Source organism: Coniosporium apollinis (assembly GCF_000281105.1).
Source record: "Coniosporium apollinis CBS 100218 chromosome Unknown supercont1.44, whole genome shotgun sequence".
Classification (NCBI taxonomy): Eukaryota; Fungi; Ascomycota; class Dothideomycetes; genus Coniosporium; species Coniosporium apollinis.
In genome coordinates this window covers 66,191-88,479 of record NW_006913306.1, presented here as the reverse complement: position 1 = coordinate 88,479, position 22,289 = coordinate 66,191, and the positions used below count along the sequence as shown (strand labels likewise).

Sequence of the window (22,289 nt, the reverse complement as noted above, 5' to 3'; positions counted from 1 at the left end):
ATATGCGTTGCAGTGCGACGTCAGGAATGTGATCACATTATAGGACCTGGATTCACCAACGATACTGATGAATTGTTCCTCAAGCGTTCGCCAACACAAAAACAGCTAAAGACGAGCCAGACCCAGGCGACAAAGATTCACAGTGCTCGGCCAACACAGCAGCGACCACAGTCCAGAACGCCTCCAGATGCCAATGCCAATGCTACAAGCGCCAAAGCCCCGGACACCAAACAGGAACCAGCTAAGATGCTCCATGAAAATACTTCCGCAAAATAGATTTCAGGGATAACTCCCTCTCACAAGTCTACCGAAAGCGTCATCCCCGCCGTCAGTCTCCCCCCAACAACCCGCTCCACCCGTTTCCCCATCTCCGTAACCGCCCTACTAACCCTAAACGTGATCGGCAGTACCGCATCCACATCCTCAACATCCATAAGCTGCATCCTGCAATCCTCGAGCACATTCACAACCGGCAGAGTGTGTTTCTCCAAGGCGCTTCTCTCGGAGGCGGCGATGTGCGAAGATGAGGTGGCGTCGTGGGTGGCTGTGGAGATGGAGAGGAGCAGCTGGGCGATCTGTTCGATTTGGGCGTTTATGAGATTTTCTTCTTCTTCGGTGGAGGGGTTTGCGCGGATGGCGGTTTCGAGGGGGGTGAGGGTGGTGATCAGGTGGGTGGTTTGGTTGGTGAGGAAGTTCTGGGGGTGGGAGCGTGTTAGCAATCACAGCTTCGGTGTTTACTGAAGATCTTGAACTGTCTAATCGAGTGTCGACTGCCGAGGAACATCAGAGCAGCATACCTTGAAGTCTTGTAGCTCGCTGTCGTGGCCCTGAATCTTGCGCACCCCGTTTGACACAGGCGCCACCGCCGCTGACCCAAGCTCGACAGAGCTTCTGTTGGTGCTGTAGCCCGCAGCCGAGGAGCCGGCGCTGGTCGTGCTTGCTTCGCGTAGATGGCTGATGCCATTGGCCAAGCTGAAATATCCCTTCTCTCCCTGATCCTCGTCGTGGTTCAACTCTTCGGCAGGTGTGGGACGTATCTTGACGGTCCTGACCAGCTCGATGACTGCGGTGGTGAGATGCGACGCGGCTGCGTCTAGCAGCGATACCGGCGAGAGACCTGAAGCGGCTGCGTGGTTTTTCGAGGCCGTGATAAGGTTATTTGCCGTCGCGCTAACCCTCGCCTTGAGCTTGGTGTGGCTTCTTGGCGTCTCAGTACTCTCCATGCTCGAGCGGGAGGAGTCTGCGGTATCTACGTCCGAGGTGATATTTCGGACACAAACGACGACTGTCTTCATACAGTCCAGCACAGCTTGGGCATTCGATTGCCGAGCCGCTTGGAGAAGCTCGTCGATACTGAGCTGGAATTTGGTCACATGGACATCCTTCACTAGTCCGTTGATCCCCATGAGGCTACCATCTCGGATGTAGAGCGATGATGTTGGGTTCTGCAATGATAATCCCACGGAGGAGGCGCGCAGAGTGCGCAGTTGCGTCTTCGCTTTGGCGTACCGGGACTTCCACTGCTGGAGCTCTTCTTCGAGGGAGTTCACTCTGTGCTGAAGCCTCTCCTCCTTTTCGAAGGCTGCATCGCTTCTTTCGGACAGGGCGCGCATCTCGACAAGGAACTGCGAGGCCTCACGGCGGACGTCCTCGGTGACCTGTTGCTGTTCGAACAGCTCGCGCTCCAGCTCCAGATAGCGCTTTTGCCAGTCGCCTTCCACAAGAGGCGCTGGAGCAGGGAGTGCCGGAGCGGGGATTACAATCCGTTTAGCTTCCTCAATCTGAGCGCGAAGGTCTCGTTGCGTGGCCGAGGATTCACTACGCAGCTTGTCGATCTCGGAGCGGAGCGACGCGTTGAGGTTTTGCGCCTCCGCCAACTTACTCTCCAACCCCCGCTGTACGCTCATCCACTGCTCTTTCTCCGCATCACTTGCACTCTCCTGGTTCTTGCCCTGCGTTGTCAACCTTTCTACCTCCTCATCCTTGTCTTTCATTGTGGCCTCCAGCGATCCTACTTTCCCCTCCAACCCAGCGACCTTTTCCCGCAACTCCACAAGCTCCTTCTCTTTCTCCTGACTCAACGCCGCAAGCTCGCTGTTCCTCTGACCGTCTGTCTCCAGCCCAAAAGCGTCACTCCTTGCATCCTCCTCCTCATCTGCACCACTCACGCTGTCATCATCTTCAACCATCGTACTTTTGTTCGGCACAATCGTGTTACTCTGGAACGTCTTCGGTAGCGGACGCCCATACACATTCCCGCTCCCTTGACCTGTGCCTTCCCCAATAGCCAGACTGCCCGGAACTCCAGGCGACTGCGACGGTCCATTCCGATACTGTTGCGGCGGCGGCGCCGCGCCTGTTCCTGCACCCGGCCTCGGCCCTCGCCATCCTGGCGGCGGCCCACCGTTCGCTCGTGGCGCACTGCGATTGCTGCTGGCGGTTGATGGCGCTGGGCTGGGCGCGCGTGACGGCTCTCCGCCTGCGAACCTGGGGAATCTCCTCTCAAGCTCGAAGAACACGTCTGTAGCTAGCTGTCTGAATCTCTCGAGCGGGAGCGTTGAAAGCTTCTGCCTCGCCTGGTTGCGCTTCGGATGAAACTTGGGTATGGGCAACAGGTGGCTCGGTGTTTGGCCCTGTGTTTCTGGCGCACCGATTGGACGGTTTGCGCGCTCGCGACGCTGTTCTTCCCGCCGGATTGACTCGTCGTAGACGTCTGTGGATAACTCTTGGAATTGTACGGCGCTCAGCCTGAGCAGCTTGTCTCGCGCGCGGTTGGGTCGCGGATTACCCTTCTCGTCTCTAAGATATGGTGCTAGGTACTGCTTGAGGACTTGATAATGCTCCGAGAGTGTCTCTTCCTGTATCGGTTTGTTCTTGCTGGTGCTTGCGCGCGAGTCGGCGACGCTGGGAGCATAGCGGCCCGTGGCATCGCTGGACCTGGCTATAGAGGCAGGTGGAGAGGGATTGGTGTTGGTCGATGAGAGGGGCCCAACGCCGCCGTGGCTGGGTAGACCGCCATCTGATGTTGTAGCCGTTGTGCTGGTGCTTGTGTGGACGGAAGTTGGTGGTGTATCGATGCGATTGCGACTGGGAGGAGCGGAGGGATATGGGGAGCTGCTGTCTAGGCTCTGGTAGCGCGTGACGGGTGACCAAGTGTCGTTGCTGTCGATTGATGCTGGGGACAGGGCGTGGGAGCGGGCTGCGTTCATTGTTCGTGTTTGAGTCCTCCTCCAAGAGAGAGGCTAGGTGTAGGTGCACTTCAAGAGAGTGCTGGCCTTGACCTGCGCCAGAGCTGCTGCAGGCGCGTTTCAAACGAGTGCGCAAGACGGTTGCTTGTCGAGTCTCCCGGAAACCCGGTAGGCGTGCTGCAACGCTACGGAGTCCTGCAGCACTCGTGGCGTGGCCGCAGGAAGGATTATTCTGAAACAGCTTTTTGGAAGGGACGGTAATCGGCGCCAGCGGAGGGGTTCGCGTGGAGAGAGGGCGCAGTGCAGATGGTTTCCGCGATTTCAGGACAAAGGAGTGAAAGGTACTCGCACAAGCGGTAGAAGGAAGGTTGGTGTCGCGGAGAAGAATCTCGAAGGAATGTAGGGAATGTGTTGTGGAAGCCGAGATTGGTGGTGCTGGCGCCCCCTTTCGCGCAGGTGCGAGAGGGTGCGAGGTCCAAAGGGTCCTGGCTGCCGCGCTAGAGAATGCTGGGCAGGAGGGCACATTCAGGCCTCACAGGATGATTCGCAGACACAACTCTTACCACCGAGGTACAAACGAGTAGCTGCAGGATCGTGAGCCCACAGAAGGCTGAGCATTTGGTAGCATCACTTGCAAGGCAGCTGAGGGCCTGCGCAATCCTTTGTTGAGCGCTTTCTACCACCGGCCCAAGTTCCTACTGCCCACCCATGCCCCAGCGCACGCCATCTCAGAGCAGTAAGCTGCGTCCGCGTTGACTGACTGACTGACTGACTCGCAGACTCGTACCGTCGTCTCGAGCATGAAGTTCTAGCAGCTGGATTGGTCTACATGAACTCTGTAAGGTAGGGTAGAAGGCAGAAGGTGGAATGCGGAAAGTCCGAGCCTACGATCCTGAGGAGATGCTATAGACGCTTGAGAAAACTTGGACCAAATTCTGTATCAGGACCTAACACAGCCAGAGGTCGTGGCTTGTTCGCTCTTCTGATGCGTCTTATAAGGTAGAAGGATATATAATACAACAGAGCATGCATGTCCCCAAATAACCCCTTCCGAACGCCGTTAACCGTGATCACCATGACTGATCGGATGACGCCTCCCACCGCCTACTTGCTCTTCTTGATCTGGCTTCTCGGCAACTTCCTACAAGCCGGACAGAGCCAATCGCCCATCGGCTCACTCTGGATCCCCACGCAACCCCAATGAAACCACTGATACTCGCAGTCATCATTGTCGCAAGCCACCATGTCCCCGTAGCTCACGCTCTGGCAGAAACAATACTTCGTGTCGTCAGACTCCTCTTCCCCTTCATCGCCCTCCACTCCATCCGCAGCCGACACGTTGGCATCCTCGTCATCAGTACCAGCAGTCTCGCTGATAAGGGAGTCCTCATCCCCAGCCGTAGTCGTCGTGGGTGTTGGGGAAGCTTTCGAAGAGTTGAGGATGCGGCGGCGGGACTTCTTCGAGATAGAGTGCTTGCTGACTTTCTTCCTCGTGGCATCCGCAGCAGCTGAGGCTTTTTCATGTGGCGCAACCCTCTTCCCCGCCTTTCTGGGCCGCGCAGCTGGTCCGGCACTGCCCTGTCGACTCCCTGGCGTTGAGGCTTTGGGCGTGCCGGGTCCCAAGGATGATTGCCGGGCTAGGTTAGATGAGGTGGCCGGGAGGTTCCCTAGAGACATGTTCAGGCGCCGGCGTTTGTTGGCGCTGTCGCTTGCAACGGACTGCTCGCGCTGTCGAGCGCTGCCTGCTGGAGTGGAGTGATTGAGTAGGGGGTGTGGCTGCATGCCCAGTGTGCCTGCAGAGGCGGCTCGGTTGCCAGAGGTGAGACGGGCGATGGCAGCGTTGGCGATGTTGGCGGCACCGCCTGTTGTAACATTTAGGGAGAGGGGGTGTAGTGGCGTGCTGACGCCTGTGTTGCTGTTGGAGAGTGGAGGGACGAGGTTGCCTGACGATTCGCGCAGGAGAGAGGGAAGAGATGGGTCCAGTGGCATAGAACCATCATTCTGCAGATCACGCATCTTGATGTCTAGGCGCTTGACATGTCTCTCAAGCTGCGTGATCTGTTAGCCGGGGCTCCGAAAACCAGATCACGTGATCAGTCAGACGTACGAGGGCGAAGGCCTTCTCTGCCAGCCCGATCTTCTCTTCTTGCAGCAGTTGAGCGCGGTCATAGTGGTTCTTGATGACCGTTTCATAAGCCTCTTCCTTGGGATTCTTGACGAGCCCGCCGTTGAGCTTGATGAATTTCTGCATGCTGCTGTCGCGGGTATTGATCAAAGCCAGGGATTGGTGTATGAGCTGCTGCTTCGCCTGCATCTCTTCATACAGATGCACTATTTCGGCGGGGAGATTTGCAACTGCTTTGTTGTGAGTACTAGGTTCGTCAAGGTATACGGGATAGCCAAACCATCGTGGACGAACTGCTCAAGCACGGTTGCTGCATCTTCGGCGAGGGCCATGTTGAGTGTTTGGCTTGATAGAGTTCGCCTGCGATCGACGGAATAAGGTCATGCTCCAAAGGCATGCGAGATTCGGTTCGAAGTGTTGGCAAAGGCGAAGGGTCAGCGTGGATCTGTCATCATTCCTGGACTCCAAGGCTCGTCTAGTGTTCTGGTGTTGTTCACGTCCGCTCAGCGGCAGGCAGATCACGTGAGTCGCCTCCACTTCGGTGGCGGCCAAGTGCGAGGTGGAATGAAGGTTGCTGTTTCTCACGCGTGATATGGGCCGAGAGGTGCGGCAACCTGCATTTTGGCACCGCCCCTGTGGCGATGGCGCGAACTCCCCTGCATGCAGCTGTGCCCAGGTGCAGATCCTACGCGGCGCTAAACTGTAGCCGGCGACCTGAACCTCGAACCTCGAACTTCATCACGCAACAAAGCCACGTAGAGCAGTATGACTCTCGCACAACCCACTCAGCCTCCATAAGGATCAAGAGGCGTCTGCGAGATCTTACAAGGGATCTGCCAGATAGACTTCAAGATGGGCGACATCGTCCAAGAATACAGTCCGCCCCCAGCGCTCCGCACGCGAACCGCCTCCCACCGGTATGCGGTATACAAGGGGATGACTCCAGCCGCAAAGGCCAAGGTCATCGAGGAAGAAGCCGACGCGAATGGCATAGAAAGACCTCGAGATTACATAGTCTCCTTCCACTACAATGCCAAGGTCGAAGAGCATCATTTCGGACGATCGCACCCGATGAAGCCCTGGAGACTGCAACTTACCAAGCAACTGATACTGTCATACGGCCTTGAATATGCCATGGATATGTACAAGACCAGGATGGCCACATCGGATGAACTGGCCCTCTTCCACGACCGCGAGTACCTCGATTTTCTAGCAGAGTAAGACCCGATTGCATGTTCGTCAAAAGCGACACCACTGACCGCATACACACAGAGTGACCCCAACAAACCTCTTAGAGAAGGAAAAGGCAGCCGGGAAGTTCAACTTTGGCGGCGAGAGCAACGACTGCCCCGCCTTCGACGGCATGTGGGACTACGCGCGTCTATACAGCGGCGCATCCATCCACGCCGCGGAACGACTCGTGAACGGCCAGTCCGACATCGCCATCAACTGGTCTGGCGGTCTCCACCACGCCGGGAAGAGCAGGGCATCCGGGTTCTGCTATCTGAACGACATTGTGTTGGCAATTCTCCACTTACTCAAAGTCCATCAGCGAGTCCTCTACATAGACATAGACGTCCACCATGGCGATGGTGTCCAGGATGCCTTCCACTCAACTGACCGCGTCTTGACGCTTTCCTACCACAAGTACGCCGGCAACGACTTCTTCCCCGGAACCGGCGGCGTGGATGAAAACGGACCGGCTGAGCCCGACAACCCGGGCGCACGCTATAGCCTCAACGTGCCTCTTGAAGACGGTATAGATGACCAGCAGTACGAATGGCTCTTCGAGATGATCACCGGCCCCGTAATCGAGCAGTACAATCCCGGCGCCATTGTCCTCCAATGCGGCGCCGACTCGCTCGGCGGAGATCGACTCGGCAAGTTCAATCTCAATATCCGTACTCACGGATTCTGCGTCGAGTTCGTCAAGAAGACCGGTCGTCCACTGCTGCTGGTTGGCGGTGGCGGCTACACGCCAAGGAATGTGGCCCGAGCGTGGTGTCACGAGACCGCGCTGTGTGTCGGAGCAGAACTGATGGACGAGCTGCCGATGCACGTGCCCTATCGACAGGCGTTTGAGGGGGAAGCCAATGGGGACGGGAAGCTTTATCCGTCGCTGCACAACAATGGTGTGAACCGACACGTGAATAGGAACAACAATGCCGAATTGAAGAAGCTGGTTGCGAAAGTGCTGACGAATCTGAGGTACTGGAAGGGCTCGCCCAGCATTGAAATGGGGCAGTTGCCGAAGCGCTTCATGCAGTTGAGGAAGGATATTGATGACGAGTTGCGGGAGGAAGAGGAGGACAGGGAAAGACCAGCGGCCGAAAATAATAGAAGAAAGATTGAGAAGAATGTCGGTGGACGAGGGGAACACCGCGAGCAGACGAGGATGTATCAAGGGTAGAGGCAAGAGGTCGGAGGATTGGCAGGTCATTTTGGCCGGACGGCGTTCGGAGGTATACCCCAGGATTGTTCATGGTTATAGTAGGGAGGCGCAGGACACTTGATCGCGAGTGATGATTGTGAAGAACGGTCGGCGGAGGAGGTGTCTCAACTACTCATACACAGAACAGGCCGCTAGCGGCTTCCCACGTCTGGAGGCCTTTCTGACTGCACAGTACCGCCACTCCTGTGCATCGTCAAACGTTTGGGAAGCGCGCTGTATCATGTCATCTTTGCATCTCGGCCTATTTTGTACAACTGTGCTTCCAATTCGATGCTACCAGTATGTCTGGGTGATCCCCTGCTTTGGCTGGCTTCATACACCCATGTTGGCATTTAGCGGTACACCCACAGTCGGTTTTGGTTTCGACGAGCAGACGCAGGATACCCATCCCTCTTGTCATGATGCCCTTACCTCTGCTAGCCAGTGTGGTACCCGGTATAAATCTGATGCATTGGCGCACGTCGGCAGCTGAATCGTTTCAACAGGATGACAGGCGGCATCTGTCTTGCATGTAGCGGCCCTCGGTCGATTCACAGCATGCCGAGATTTTGAGCTTCACAGAGAATAATCTTTCTATCAAGTCTTTCATCCTCTCTCCACTCACACCTTTCTTTCCCTATCTTCCACTTCCGGCTCTTCAGATCTAGATTCTCTTTGACACCAGCCGTCTCTGTGCATCCATAACGCGGTCAAGATTTCACTGTCCTGCGCCATGGACGCCCAGGACGAGCCACGAGACAAGCCTGCAGAGGCGCAACCTTCCACGACCATGGCCCAAGGTCAGCCTGTTGGCCGCCTCCATAAAGCCCTCATGTTTCAGCTGCTCGCCTCTGTCGGAGGCGTCGTCCGTTGTAAAGTTTCCGCCGCGTTCGACATGGTTCTGTACTGCGGCGAGGCAGTTCAACCTGATCCGGATCACCATTCTTGGCCCGAAAAGCTGAAGGCGGCCTCCGGACGGGCGAATGAACGGGCGTGGTTGGCCGGATATATCAAAGCCATGGGCTGGTGGGAAGCTGATGACTGACCGAATGAAAATCGCTTTCGCATGGTTCTCCCGACGTTGACTGTCCAAGAGCTGGTGCAGACCGCGTATATGTTGCTAGGCTTTCCTACAACCCCTTCTATGGTGGCCATTGTTCCGATGGCCCTGTGTGACCCAGAGAGCCGTCTTGCCACCAGGATGCGACAAGAAGAACATCTGATCTTCGCGCCTGTCCCCCCCGATCTCGCGCCTTTTGCTTTCGATGTTCGACACTTGGCAGAAGCGATCCGACGACTTACTAGCGCAGCGAAACAGAAAACGGATTTCACGGTTCCTGGATCTGAAGTCACCTTGCATGGTTGGAAACCGTAATAAAAGCTGCTTAAGCTGGACGACCTGCACCTCAACAGCCACGGAGCAGTGTCCGATCATATCTTTCCCCCCCACGGAGACGGACGCGAGACGTAGCAAGGTCAGCAACGAGGACAAACATCTACCCGTCGGGACCTGGATGACTGTCAATCAAGCCCGCTTCTTCGTCCTGCGCCGCGCTTTACATAGTCACCCAGGCTCCTTTGGCGAAGACACACTGGTGACTTTTGGATCATCACCAAAACAACGCACCGTCCACTTCACTGACACAGTTCTGTCGCGCTTGCAGGACTATTGGGATGAGGTGCCGCGTGCGGAACCCTATGGTTTCTCACCTGAAAGCAGCCGCTTTCCGGTCCGCTCACGGCGCTTGCATCTCTGGAGATTGCATTACGTTTCCTTTAGGATCACCTGATGAGGTTGCTTATGGCGGCAGCAGTTGTCTCGGTACAGCCGCTCTTCACGCTGAATGGAATGATCTGCACCACTCGTTTTTAGACTCTAGTTGAGCTACAAGCTTCCCGAATGGCTTTGGTGATGCAATCTTATGGGTGGATGCTTGATTTAATGTTTACTTAAAACCAAGAGCCGTCACATTGTGCAAGTCATTCCCACGATAATCATGCTCTTGTGATTTCTGTCACATCGGCCCGGGCTTTGACCAGCCCCACTATGCTCGCCTGCGATCCCTATCCAGTGAGTTTTTCGTCCGACATGAGATCACAAGGATTGCGAACACATGCGTTCGTTCTCCAGAGCTTGCCCAATCGACGAAGGTATCAGAGTACGTCATGACATGCCGGAATTCAGTGCTGTTGATAGGAGGTCCCATCGACAGTGAAGTGTAGGTTATCGAAGTTAAACGCTAGATACCGCAAGGGATACAATCTTGACATGATATCTTTCTGTCAAGGCCAAACTGTAGTGCCAAGGGGCTTCAAGGGCCCCATATCCGCGCCTGCGGCCTGCCACCACACGGTACGGAGCTCATCTTTCCTCTGACGGTCCTGACCTGTTGCCGCACCTTGCGCATTCCGCTGGCCCGTGCCACAGCGAGTCCTAGTAGGCTAGGGCGTTTCATGGATTTGGGGCAGTCCCGCGGAAGCAAGTTCTACGATAGGTGAAACGCTTCGCGGGTCCGGACGGACACGTCGCCACGGCAGGTCCTTCGATAGGGCTACGTCTATGGAGCGTAAGGACCTGTCTCTATATATGCACGTCGAAGCAACGGAAGGAGGCGTTTCCATGATTGTGTTTTGTGGAGTACAAATCGTGCAGAAGCGGGAACACGAGACAGGCGCTAGGAAGCGGCTGCTAGTCTTTACACCAAGTGCTACGCTGTGTGCTGCGGGCGGAGTAGGTGATTTTGTGTCATGTGCTTTTGTAATCGCGTTGTCTGCTACACCTTAGATACGAAGCGAGAATGAGAAGGCTGCGAGCGACTGTGGAGAAGCAGCGTCTGGAAGAAGAAGACCCATGATGATCGACAGGTTCGAATGATCGCGAAAATCCTAGATCTCTGGTGGTGTAGTTCGAGATGCCCACTGCGGAGACATCTCAGGGCACGGCTCTAGACTTGACTCTGTTGATTCTTGGGAGTAAAGGGGCCTAGGGCACGCCTGTTTCTCGGTCAGTCTCTCGAGCGGCATGTGAGGGACAACGCACAGCAGCCCGCAAGATGCTCAGCTGTGTCACGAAGACCGCTTACAAGGAGCTGCAGTTGATCGGACCACGTCTTCGGCGTAGCGGGGGTCGAATGGAGCACCTCTTCGCCATCAAACAAGAGTCGGGCATACGGTCTGGGTGCATGGGCGGCGAAAGTTGCCGTGCTCTGGTGTATATAGATGATCACTCAGCTGGCATTATTGGCCATCGCTTCCGTAGTCACGAATACGACGTCGCCACGCTAGGACCAGCTGCGAGTAAAGATCAAGCACGTCCTTGGGCCATGCAGACAACGCCCGGAGCACAACATTTGTCACGATCCTGCCGAATGATACACCAGATGAGCCAGGCACCACAGTGGTATAATGGTGGGGTTGCGTTGACGCAAGGAGTAGCAGCGATAGTGACCCCAACCGGAGAGTGGCGGTATTCGATAAAGCCTAAATGAGTAGGGAACAGGGTGCAAGCCGGTGGAATGATACAGCCCTGGCCGATGAAGCTTCTAAAATCTGAAGAGGATCGTCGATCTTGCTGTAGGAAAGAGAGGTTACAGGTCAGTGGCAAGGCAACTTGGAATATGGGGTATGAGACGCAACTTGCATGATGCGGCTTGCGGACAGATTGACCCGGAAGAATACCTAGGCAATAAACGAGACGGCGCGAAGCTGCAAGGCGACTGTTGATCTGTGGGGCAAAATCTCTGGGCCAGAGGGCTCTACCGCGTGATGCAAGGTTGACTGTGAGACAGCTGAAATAATACTCGATATGGTTTCACGCTTGAAATTACCGGATCACAGCGGTCTATACTGCGCTTCTGACGGTGCAACCGGGACCGCTGTGATGAAGAGACCTCATCATCGCGGATATAGATCACTGATTGAGGAGCTCATGTGCGGAAATAGTAGCGCACTTCAGTAGAGCAACTGCCAGCTCAGAGCGCCCCACGGTGGCAGGGAAGGCGAAGAATTGTTCGGACTCCACGCGCAAGAACAAGGTACGGCTTACAGGTTCCTGAACGCAGGGAACGGCTTGTTCCTTGCAACGGGTACCGTTTCCGCTCATGCAGCGGTCGCATCGAGGACAGTCCTCGTGGAGTAATTCGTTTGGTCTACGAGTCAGTCAGCCGTTGCCGCATTCTTTCTACTCGACACACTGCGACTTTCGTCGTCTCCAGTAGAGTGAGAGCGATCAGATGAGTAGCGTGTTTGGATTTCCGGATCGGCCGCGGTTGGATGAAGAGTTGGGAGTGGCAGGAATGGCAAAGCTTACGACGGTAGTAATGAGGCTCTTTGCCGCTATCGACTGAGCTACTGCACCCTCCTTATCGAGTGCATTTCAGTCCAATCCAGTTCTGGCAAGGGGAAGCACTATCTCCTGATTCTGGGCAGTGGTGTTGGATGAAGTTGTGTTAGAGCCATGCCAAAGTCGGGATCGACGTCAGGGAAGCTGGGGAATCCTTGTAGTCGAGGTGCAATTCCCCGGATCGAGGTTTAAAGTTCGCCATCTATGGCGCTATGTACTAAGTACTTTCACGCATGCGGGGGTCCCGGCTGCTTGGGTAGGTCCCGATGATATTCGTAGCGTACCGAAATCTAAACGGCTTCGGCTCAGCCCATTGGACATGGTGCCGTCTTGTTCCACGCCGCTTCCCCGATAGTTGATGGTCGAGATCTGCAACGGCCGCAAGAGGGCGCATTCTGCGTTGCCGCTGCGGTATCCATGATAGAAGGCAGCTCCGAGCTTACTTTGCATCTACCCTTGTTGTCCAAGAAAAGCATGCAGCATGCTTTTAGCCCAGGCGGCATCAGCGGCCGTCGAGGCGTGCCCGATACGCATCCGTGGATGTCTACACGGGTCCTGACATGACGTGTCCCAGAACCTTAATTGCACGCGTTCCCAGCGATCTCACGCATCAGCACGAGAACTGGCGGCAAATCATCAAGTTCAAATGGTACCACGGTCGAGCGGCAAAGCCGTAGAAGGCTCACTGTCTCGTCATGTGCCTTGTAGCTAGTATCTGCATCAGCGTTCTACCTTGCCGCTGACCTACAAGCTGAGAGGACGTCTAAGGGGCTGGACCATAGAGTTCTCTGGGCTGAAAGTCGGCTTTGCGTCCGCCACTGAAGGAAAAATGCGGGATCGAGATATCCGGTGTAATCACAAACAACTAGCAAGGGTACTCCCAAGATGTTGGGCGATATATCCACCCATTCTTGGGCAGAGTGACGGAAGCTAAAGAGAAGATCACGATAGACTTTCCGAGCTGGTTTCAGTGTAGTAATCGGCTCGGTTCCTTTCAGGATCTCCGCACGAACTGGATGGTAAATCAAGTTTCTAACCTGTGCTCCTGTCTGGCAGATGCTGGCATAGACATCGCTGCGGCCGCGATGTCGCTAGTACTCGACCACGCCTGGCACATAATCTTGCAAGGTTTCCCCGAAGCACACAGAGAGGAGTAAGGCCTCCGCCTATAAAGGGTCCGACCTCCTTCGCCTCTTTCCACGCATCGGGCCAGCTGTGTCTTTGAGAACCCGAGCTCAGGAGTTGTCTCATCACCATCGTTCACTGGCTAGTCTTTGTCAATCGTTAGTATCACGCAACTCATTCATCAATCATGAGGATCACCCAACTGTGGCTTGCTGTGCTTCTTAGCATTGGCCTAGTCGCTGCCTTCCCAAAGTTCATCGCCCGTGACGACAACGGCCACTACGCCAGGGACTTGAGCACAGAGTACACCGGCCAGAAGTACGGCGGCTTTGCGAAATTTCTCACCAAGCGTGATGATGACAGCGACTCGGATTCCGACTCTGATTCCGACTCAGATGACGACAAGAAGGACAAGAAGAAGCACCCCAAGCTTCTTATGAGGCGCAACGACGACTCAGATTCAGATGACGACAAGAAGAAGAAGGACAACGACAAGGATGGCTCTGACTCCGATTCTGACTCTGATGACGACGATGACGATAAAAAGAAGGATGACAAGAAAGCTAGATCCCTGAAGAAGCGCACTGATGGCGAGAATTCTTCCGACGACGAGAGCCAGTCTGACGATGGTGATGCGTCCTCCGATGACGACTCCGAGTCTGACGACGACGACGATAACAACACAAAGACTTCACAGACTCAGTCAAACACTAGGACGACAACTGAGACTACGACCAAGACCAAAACTCAGACGAAGACCACCGACTCCGCCTCTACTACCCAGACAAGAACGTCTTCAACTCAGTCTCCCAGCAGGACTACTGACACTACGACCAAGACCAAGACCAAGACCAAGACTCAGACGAGTACTACTAATACTAACACCGACACCAATACCAATACCAACACCAACACCAACACCAACACCAGAACATCTTCGACTCAGTCCCCTAGCAGGACTACTGAGACTACGACCAAGACCAAAACTCAGACAAAGACTACTAGTTCCGCCACCAATACCAATACCAATACCAATACCAACACCAACACCAATACCAAAACTTCTTCCAGCACTAGGAGAGACTCAACTTCTTCCAGCTCCAGCTCCAGCACGAGGACATCCTCCACCCTGACTACCACCACGAACCCCGCAACCAACAGCCAGACGACGAACAGCGCGACCCAGACGTCGAGCACCACTCAACGCACCACGCAGACCAAGCCGACCAAGCCGCCCAAGCCAACCCAGACCAACGTGAACCAGGGCAACCAGTGCGGCAGCGGCAGCACGCCCTTCTGCTGCAACACGGACAATGCGGGCAGATACACTACCTGCAAGTCCCTAACAGGCGCTTCCACGTGCTCGCAGACCACGGTTTGCTGCAACGCTAACAACGTGAGTCAATTTCCGGACCCTATTCGCAGTGTTCTGCATGACTGTCCGTGTTCCAGTGCTCTGATCTATCGCTAATCCGCGACTACAGAGCGTTCAAGTCTGCCTGGGCAATGCCGTCATCGAGGTCTAGGCGGAGCTGACGCTCGCTCACCCTCGGCTCATAGGGCTCTCACCGGCAGTATGAGAATACGGTCGGAGGCGGAGGATAGGTTGGACGCTGGGAATGAGGGTGCCACTCCTTTGAAAACTTTCGGTACTAGTGGAGGACATCAACAAGTACAAGGCCATGTCATCATGTGACCCGCATCACTCGTTTCGTCTTTGTCTGTTTTGAATGGATGTCGCTCTTTGACTGTGCTGTTCGCATGTTAGCTCTCAATGAGTACACGGCTGGACGGTGACGCATAAACATATGACGTTACGCTTGCAGTCTCTGCTAAACTAGGCGTGAGATGATCGTGATAAATTGTCTATGGTTGCGGACAACATTACTTGAGCAACGCTTCTAGCACTGAGGATGTTGTGGTTGAAGTGGACGTCCTAGCCTTCAGCGCAGGCCTTCTCGCCGCTGAGTTTGCCGCAATGTTTCTTGTGCCAACTAAGGCGCGACTTGTGTCCATCGGCGTTGCTGCTTCGTGTACCTCTCCTCCAGACTGCTGCCGCGCCTTCCACTCCACGAAGGCCTCTCCCTGGACTTCGTTGGCGATACGCGCGATAGATGCACTGCAACTGCCGAACCATTGACTCCAGCTCCCCCGATCAGCTGACTGCGTGGTCTGCCATGCGTTGTACTCGGCCGCAAGAGTCCTTGCGATGTTACCGGCGGACGTGACACCGTTTTGTATTGCACGAACGTCGTTCATGCTCAGGCTCGGCGGGAGGCGGACACTGTAGCTGCCGCTTAGAGTCGCTTCGCGGTCGGATTGCGGTGAGATTGCTGGGGGGCTGGATCGAAGGATGGTTTCCGCGTCGTCATCGCTTTCTTCGTCCTCCCGTGCCTCAGCGACTGCCCCAGGTTGCTGAGACTCGCCCTGCGCAGGTTCATCGGCCTTTGACTTCGACGTGCCTTTCGGCGTGCCGTGTCCGACTAGTCTCACAGCCTCTAACTCTTTCCGTGCAGCCTCCAGCTCCTCTTGCAACCGCTGCAATTCTTCGGCTTCCTGCTTCTTCCGCCCTTGCCCTCGCTTTCGCGGAGGTTTGGGCACGACCGGCCGAGTATAGAGCTCCTGCACCTGCGCCTCTAGCTCTTTCACTCTGTTCTTGAGCGCTTCCAGCTCATCGTCCGCCGGCACGCCGCCATTGCTCTGCTGCTGTGACTGCGTCGGCTCAGGACCACTCGGTGATGGGCATTGTGCAGCGGCAGCTGGGCGATTCAGCTTTCTCGGCTGTCGACGAGGCGTAGGCGTTGTGGGAAGCAGCGCCGGGGATTCTGTGGGAGGTGTAGGTGTAGGTAGAGGAGGGGAGGGCGAGGTTGAAGGTAGAGCAACGCCGCCAGCAGACTCGGGTCGACGGGACACGGGCTCGCGGTTGAGCTTTCTCGGCCGTCTGCGCCTGGGAAGAGCTGCCTCTGGGGTTGGAGGTTCGCTGGGCGCGTTCACTGGTCGCGAGGCGGACATGGAGGATGACCTGGTGCAAGCTGCAATTTCGGGGCTGCGTGACTCAGCAACTGCGGATTGAACACTATTCAGAGGTTGGAAACGGGCTGCGAGCTATCTGCATGTGCTGCTGCGGTGATACTTGGGAGTTGTAGAACGGTCCGTCTATGCAAGATGCGGGTCAGCGACATTGTATAAGCTTTGTTGAACACGCGGACTCCACTGACATTGCTTGGTCGGTGGCATCTCAAGTTGACGGTGTTCTCCACAGCGTAGGTCTTAGATAGGCCGGCGTGTGGATGTGGAAGTGAACAGCTAAGCGGCCTCAGGTGTCAGAGGGACCATCGCATTCACCCTCCCCGCCGAGCTCACGGCATGGCAGCCGGGCGGTCGAAACAAGCTTCAGCAGGGCTGGTATCTAGCTAGAGAGCTCTACAAAACAGGTTTGCGAAGCCCTAACAGTTGCGCCATTGTCGTTGAACAAATCTAATGCCGCCATGGGATTGAAAGGCCTAAGCGGCAACCCCGACGGCTGGTCACAACACCATCGCCCAACACCCCCAAGTCAACCTTGGCAGCGACGTTCACAATGGTCATACGAGAACACTGCTCAACAGTGACAGCCACCATGAGTGGGAATGATGCAATCTTAACATCAAGGGGTTCGAAGATTAGTGAGTCGATTAATCACCTTAGATGCTCAGGTACAGATTATGTCGAACAGTTCTTGATTCATGCATGCAAGCTCATTCTGTTGGCACATAAGTATATACATGCATCAAGCGTCAAGCGTCGCCCCAATATCCAGAACACATTATGCCATCCCGCGCGCCAAACCGTCAGCCATGGCCGACAAGCGTCGAGTCCCAAACTCCGAAAGACGAACCACCGGAGACGATGTGAGAGAACCTCTATGACCACATTCCGTACTCTTGGCCTATGAACCCGGATCACATGCCCCCAGTGAACCGCCTGCCGTCGTCATCATTCAGTGGTGTCGTCTAGTCGTGATAGTACTTCCAGCCGCCCCTGCCTCCGCCCCAAGCCCTAGTGAACTGGGCAGCGTATGCAGTCGTGGTGTGGACCTCAGTGACGGTCACTGGGACAGAGACGGTGGCAGTCGAGACGGAGGTGGAAGGCGCGCAGCCACCAGCACCGCAGGCGAAAGCAGAAGCCGAAGCGTTCGCGGAGGTGGAGTTCCAGAAGCCGCAGAGGCCGTAGTAGATGGCGCCGAACTGGTCAATCTCGGCAGTGGTGCAGTTTGAGGTTGCCGGGTTGAAGATGCACGCCTGGATAACCTCGGCAACTTCCCACGCGGCACCGCAGTGGCAGAGGAAGTCGTCCGCGCCGCAGCCGTCGGTGGTCAGAGCAAGGCGCTCGCAGTAGTGGGCGCAAGTGGGCGCGAGGTTGATATACTGCTCGAGATTTGTGACCTGGCAGAAGTTGATGGAGGAGGCATTCTGCGCGAGGACAGTGCCGGCGAAGGCGGCGAGGGAGAAAATGGAGAACTTCATCTTGAACGACTTTTGTTTGAGGAATGGATAGTTGACTGGCTGAGCGAGAGGCTTGGGCGAGAAGCGGTTGGGTTGAGTTGAAGAGTGAAGGACTTCAAGTGATGCTTGATGGTACAAATTGATATTGGAGGAGAGCCGCTCTTATAACCAACGGACCTGCATAGAGCATTCACCGATGCTAGTCCTGCAGGTCTCGGCCCCACGAGCGATGTGTTTGGTCGTTCTGGGGAGCGGCTTCCGGTGGGCTTTCCCTCCAATCCGCCTCAATGCAAGTGACAGGTTGGACAGCGGAACGGCAGATGCCAGACAGACAGGGACGTCATCATGGCCCAGCAGCATGTCTACCTCCGAGCACTAGTGCCGTTCGTTGACGCGGCTCAGGGATGCTTAGCTGCCGAAAGAGAGACGAAAGATGCTTGGAGGCCGGGTCGCGCTCAAGCTCTCCGAGTTCCCGGTCCTGTTGGAGAAAGCACTGATGGCCGGAGACTCGATATGACAGACTCTACAGAGACTTGTTGTCTTCGCTGCCAATGGCCGTCAATGTGATGCCAATCGTGGATCATGGATGATAACTTCCGCTGTTTACGGTGTCAGTTACACTCGGAGGTTCAGGCTGTCGGCACTCGTAACCCTCCATGCGAGCTGTTTGTCCCTGGGTGGCTCGACCCATGGGAGATGCGCGGATGTGCCACGTTCCTGAGCACTTCCGCCAATCTGACGACTGCGTTTGACCCTAGCGCTGTTTCTGCAAAAGCTTGAATTCACCAGATCCTTTCTTCAGCTGCTTGCCCGAACTGGCTTGCTCTGTGTAGCAGTAAGGTTATTCTTGGTAGTCCCAATAGTGCTCTACAGGGATTGAGTGGGTTGCAAAGTCGTAATTGCGTATGTGGTTTCGGCTCAGGCTGTTGAGATTGGTGAATGGGACCTGATGCCGTTGAGGGTCTCCATTAATCAGAGCCTGTACATTCGCTCCAAGCGGGTTGGATCACCCCATCTTCAGGTTCAACGGACGCCACCCCAGCCTCTCGCACCGTGGAGAATCGATTTGAGAAAGATGTCGCGGCCCTTGGCTCTGATCTAATGCATGTCAAGAGGGCCGACGCGGACTCTCGGCTCCCCACACGATTCTCCCGGCGCAACGCCTCCAAGTCGTGCAACTCCTCCATCTTGCTGACGCAGGACCAGAATGGGAACGTCGAGAGAGTCTGGAGTCCGGGGAGATCGGTGCGACGTGCGGCAACCTGACAGATGTGATGTGATTTCGATCCAGGGGCAGCTTGGAGAGAGGCCGAGATGCCCAGGCGCAGTAGGAGAACATGGCTCGGCTTCCGCTTCGTCACGTGATTTGCCAAACAAAGCCTGCCGATTGAAGCACGGCTTCAGCTTCTCAAAACATTCGGACTTCGCCAACGTCTGTTTTTCATGAGTAGCAGACCTTCTGGGTGCACCAGGAGGCTGAGTCTGAAGGTGTTTTGAAATACAGTTCATCCGACTCATGCCCTCTGGCTGTACCACCATCTGGGCAGCATACTCATCTTCATGATTGTGTCTAGCCAGCTTCGTTATCAAGCATGTCTTTCCTATCTGTTACAAGCCCACCTTTTTCAGTCCAAGAAAGAAAAAGGCGCACAGATGACTCCCTCCGTACACGCAAGGATGACTCTGTGCGGCATCCTACACAATACTTGTCCTCAGCCGCAAAGCAATTGTCCAGGTTACTCTCTTCACCCTTTGCCTCATCCGTAACTGCGCGGCTGAAATGTTAAAGCGCTAGTGTTTGTCTCATCTTTCTGGGACCGCATTCGGCAGCCTTTCAATTCAGAATGGATGGTCAGACGCCATGATGTGCCCCTTGAAATCACCGTGGCGCCTGTTGTGTCGCTGTGCCTTACAGCGGAAACAATGCGCACTTGCCATCTTTTCAGATCCGAACCGAGGGGAATGCACGGAGTTCTAGCCAATCGGGCTTTCTTCCATTCGGATGAGCCCCGTTCTCAAGCATTGGAACCTGAGCAGATTTCTCGTTCGTATTGTTGTGTTTTGGAAACGTTGCTGCAAGTGCACGAAGTCATTTTCGATATCCATATTCTATCGACTCCTCATGTAGACCTCACTATTACCGAACCCCCAAAAAACAAGAAATACGACATTATCCCATATCCACGTTCAACCTCGGTGAATCTACCCAAAATACCCCTTCGTATTCGCACTATCCACCCTCCTATGCCCCATCACATCCTTCGGCGCCCCAAGCGGTGTATCCCTCCCGCTCAACCTCTTGAACGCCGCTACCAACGCGCTTGGACTCGGCTGCGCATCCTCAGGCAGCGTATCAGTCGGGCTCCTGCCCTCCGGCGTCGCAATATAGTCATTTGGCGAGTTCCTCGAACCGAGACTGTTGGCTGAGATTGGGTCCGCGAATTCGAGCGTCAGAACCTTGGGGTGGCCGCGGCGCTGGCCCAGCGATGTGGGCGAGGGGAACTGGATCGGGGCTGAGGTCGGTCTTGAAGTCGGCGAAAGGCTCTGCATTGGCGCGGATGTGGGACCATGAGATGGTGATACGGTTGACGCTCTAAGCGACATGATGGTGACTCTGTTGCCGCTTGGCTTGGGTGCTGTTTCCTGGTCGAGATTCTTCACTACCCCGGTGCCGAACTCGCGGTCGAGTCGCTCTTGCTGATCTTCGTGGGATTCGAGGAGCGTTTCGCCGCCTTTTTGCCAGTTCGCTGGGCACAGGACGCCGTGTTCTTCCGCTGCTTTGAAGGCTTCTACCAGGCGGAGGGTTTCGAGGACGCTGCGCCCGACGGAGAGGTTGTTGATTGTAATCTGAGGTAAAATGATCAGCACGACGCCATTGTTTCATTTCGGATGGCGGTTACTTGCGTGTTGGATGATGCCCCTCTGATCCAGTAGGAACATGCCTCTCAGAGTCACGCCCTGGTCTTCGAGCAAGACGCCATAGTCGCGCGACATCTTGTGGCTGGAATCACTGAGCAGCGGCACGCTAACTGGGCCAAGTCCGCCCTGATTCCGCGGCGTGTGCTGCCATTGCCAAAGCGTGTGCTTTGAGTCCGTCGAGACGAATGCGAGGGAACATCCCCGATCCGTAAACTCATCGATGCAGTTGTTGAACGCTAGGACTTCGGTTGGGCAGACAAAAGAGAAGGCGGCGGGTATGAAGAGAATTGTGAGCCATTTGTTCTTGGATAGATAGTAGTCCAGAGACACATCTGGACATCGAAGTTTTAGCGAACAGCGTCTAGGTGCGGCGGTGATGAGCGCGGTGACTTACCCTCAAGGTTTCCATCTACAACCGCGCACGCGTTGAAAGAGGGCGCGCGATGTCCAACAAATGCCTTTCCAGGTGCAGGCACATTAGCTTCTGTCGCGGCCCAGGATTTTCGGCGCATGCCTGAGGCCGGGTACCTAGGCATGATTTTGGCAGGCGACGTCTAGTTCTGGTTACTGCGCAAGGACTTGAGCCTTTGCACGACTACATAAAGTCAATGTTCCGGCGATGTGGAGAACATCGTCGGCAGACCAAAGCTTGTCCATGACGGAGGAGGAATAGCGGAAACAAAGAAGCCCTCCGCTTTCAGACTCCCACCCCGTCCAGACTACTGTAGAGGGCAAGGTTTCCGCAACCGGCTACAATGAGCTTCCTCCTTCTCCCACCTGCCACAGGGCAACTGTTGTCCATCGAGCGGTAGATCTGGTTGATGGTGCGGCTCTTACATGCCTCATCTGCCGCAGAGGAATGTTGTACAATATGAGGCTGACGCAGCAACAAGCGATACTCAAAGAAAGATCCACCATCGGAAATACCAGCCTACTCCGCAAACTGGCGTGCTGCCTGCCTGGTGACTTCTCGGTCCTGCTTGTTCCCGGCTGAGCTGCGCGTCATAGCCCTAGGCATACCCGCTGCATGTTGTACTCCTTCACACGCACGATACAACCCGTGCTCCCCAAGCCTTAACCTGCTGTGCGATCGAACCTCGTCCTCCTCGATGGAGTATGTATGCGCTCTGCCGTGGCGAGTAATGCGTGCTGGCGCATCAGGGTCAAAAACGACAGCTTCTGGCAGGAGCGTCTAGAATCTCTGTCCTCGATGGTATGGATTTGCGATCTAAACGCGTGCTAGATGCGCTGAAGGAGGAAGTGCTGGCCGAAAGGCATTTGTCGACGAGTCAAACTCCGTAATCCCTTCGCGCGTGATGGAGCTGCATCGGATCTAGATGGTCGTAGTGCCATCTGTAGCAGGTTGTGGACGGACAGGACGGCAATATCGCTGGAACATGAGAGAGTAGCCTAGGTGGGCAGCAACATGGAAGTCGGGTCGGACGGCGGGTGCGGATATCTGGGGAAGGTCAGGGGTAAGAGTCAGAATGAGGTTCAGCTTGAGAATGATATCAGGAAGCGCGGGTCCCGATCGTAGGAGTATTTCACCTCCTGCACGACCACTCCACCTAAGGATGTCACAGAAGTTGTGATAGAGGCGTAAAAGTTATTGTAGCTTCTAATCCAGCCTCGGACTACGATGAATCCTGCGGTGAGGGATTTGCCGTATCTGTCG

General features: G+C 55.4%; 7 protein-coding genes across 7 annotated transcripts; 2 read left to right on the top strand and 5 right to left on the bottom strand.

Annotated features, from left to right (window-relative positions):
* Window positions 1–296: 296 nt before the first annotated feature.
* On the bottom strand, window positions 297–3,209 carry W97_07666 (uncharacterized protein; the record flags this gene model as incomplete). The annotated part of the gene is made up of 2 exons (XM_007785583.1): window positions 297–695; window positions 798–3,209. The coding sequence occupies 2 exons, from the start codon at window positions 3,207–3,209 to the stop codon at window positions 297–299; spliced, it is 2,811 nt and encodes a 936-aa protein (XP_007783773.1).
* A 1,083-nt stretch (window positions 3,210–4,292) lies between these two features.
* On the bottom strand, window positions 4,293–5,645 carry W97_07665 (uncharacterized protein; the record flags this gene model as incomplete). Its single annotated transcript, XM_007785582.1, has 3 exons — window positions 4,293–5,237; window positions 5,296–5,543; window positions 5,594–5,645. 3 exons carry the CDS (start codon window positions 5,643–5,645, stop codon window positions 4,293–4,295), a joined length of 1,245 nt encoding a protein of 414 aa, XP_007783772.1.
* Window positions 5,646–6,165: 520 nt separating this feature from the next.
* W97_07664 (uncharacterized protein) lies at window positions 6,166–7,723 on the top strand (the record flags this gene model as incomplete). Its single annotated transcript, XM_007785581.1, has 2 exons — window positions 6,166–6,530; window positions 6,586–7,723. The coding sequence occupies 2 exons, from the start codon at window positions 6,166–6,168 to the stop codon at window positions 7,721–7,723; spliced, it is 1,503 nt and encodes a 500-aa protein (XP_007783771.1).
* Window positions 7,724–13,398: 5,675 nt separating this feature from the next.
* On the top strand, window positions 13,399–14,737 carry W97_07663 (uncharacterized protein; the record flags this gene model as incomplete). The annotated part of the gene is made up of 2 exons (XM_007785580.1): window positions 13,399–14,607; window positions 14,696–14,737. The coding sequence occupies 2 exons, from the start codon at window positions 13,399–13,401 to the stop codon at window positions 14,735–14,737; spliced, it is 1,251 nt and encodes a 416-aa protein (XP_007783770.1).
* Window positions 14,738–15,095: 358 nt separating this feature from the next.
* W97_07662 (uncharacterized protein) lies at window positions 15,096–16,223 on the bottom strand (the record flags this gene model as incomplete). Its single annotated transcript, XM_007785579.1, has 1 exon — window positions 15,096–16,223. The coding sequence occupies one exon, from the start codon at window positions 16,221–16,223 to the stop codon at window positions 15,096–15,098; it is 1,128 nt and encodes a 375-aa protein (XP_007783769.1).
* A 980-nt stretch (window positions 16,224–17,203) lies between these two features.
* Window positions 17,204–17,716, bottom strand: W97_07661 (uncharacterized protein; the record flags this gene model as incomplete). Its single annotated transcript, XM_007785578.1, has 1 exon — window positions 17,204–17,716. One exon carries the CDS (start codon window positions 17,714–17,716, stop codon window positions 17,204–17,206), a length of 513 nt encoding a protein of 170 aa, XP_007783768.1.
* Window positions 17,717–19,897: 2,181 nt separating this feature from the next.
* Window positions 19,898–21,150, bottom strand: W97_07660 (uncharacterized protein; the record flags this gene model as incomplete). The annotated part of the gene is made up of 3 exons (XM_007785577.1): window positions 19,898–20,542; window positions 20,651–20,946; window positions 21,009–21,150. The coding sequence occupies 3 exons, from the start codon at window positions 21,148–21,150 to the stop codon at window positions 19,898–19,900; spliced, it is 1,083 nt and encodes a 360-aa protein (XP_007783767.1).
* Window positions 21,151–22,289: the final 1,139 nt, after the last annotated feature.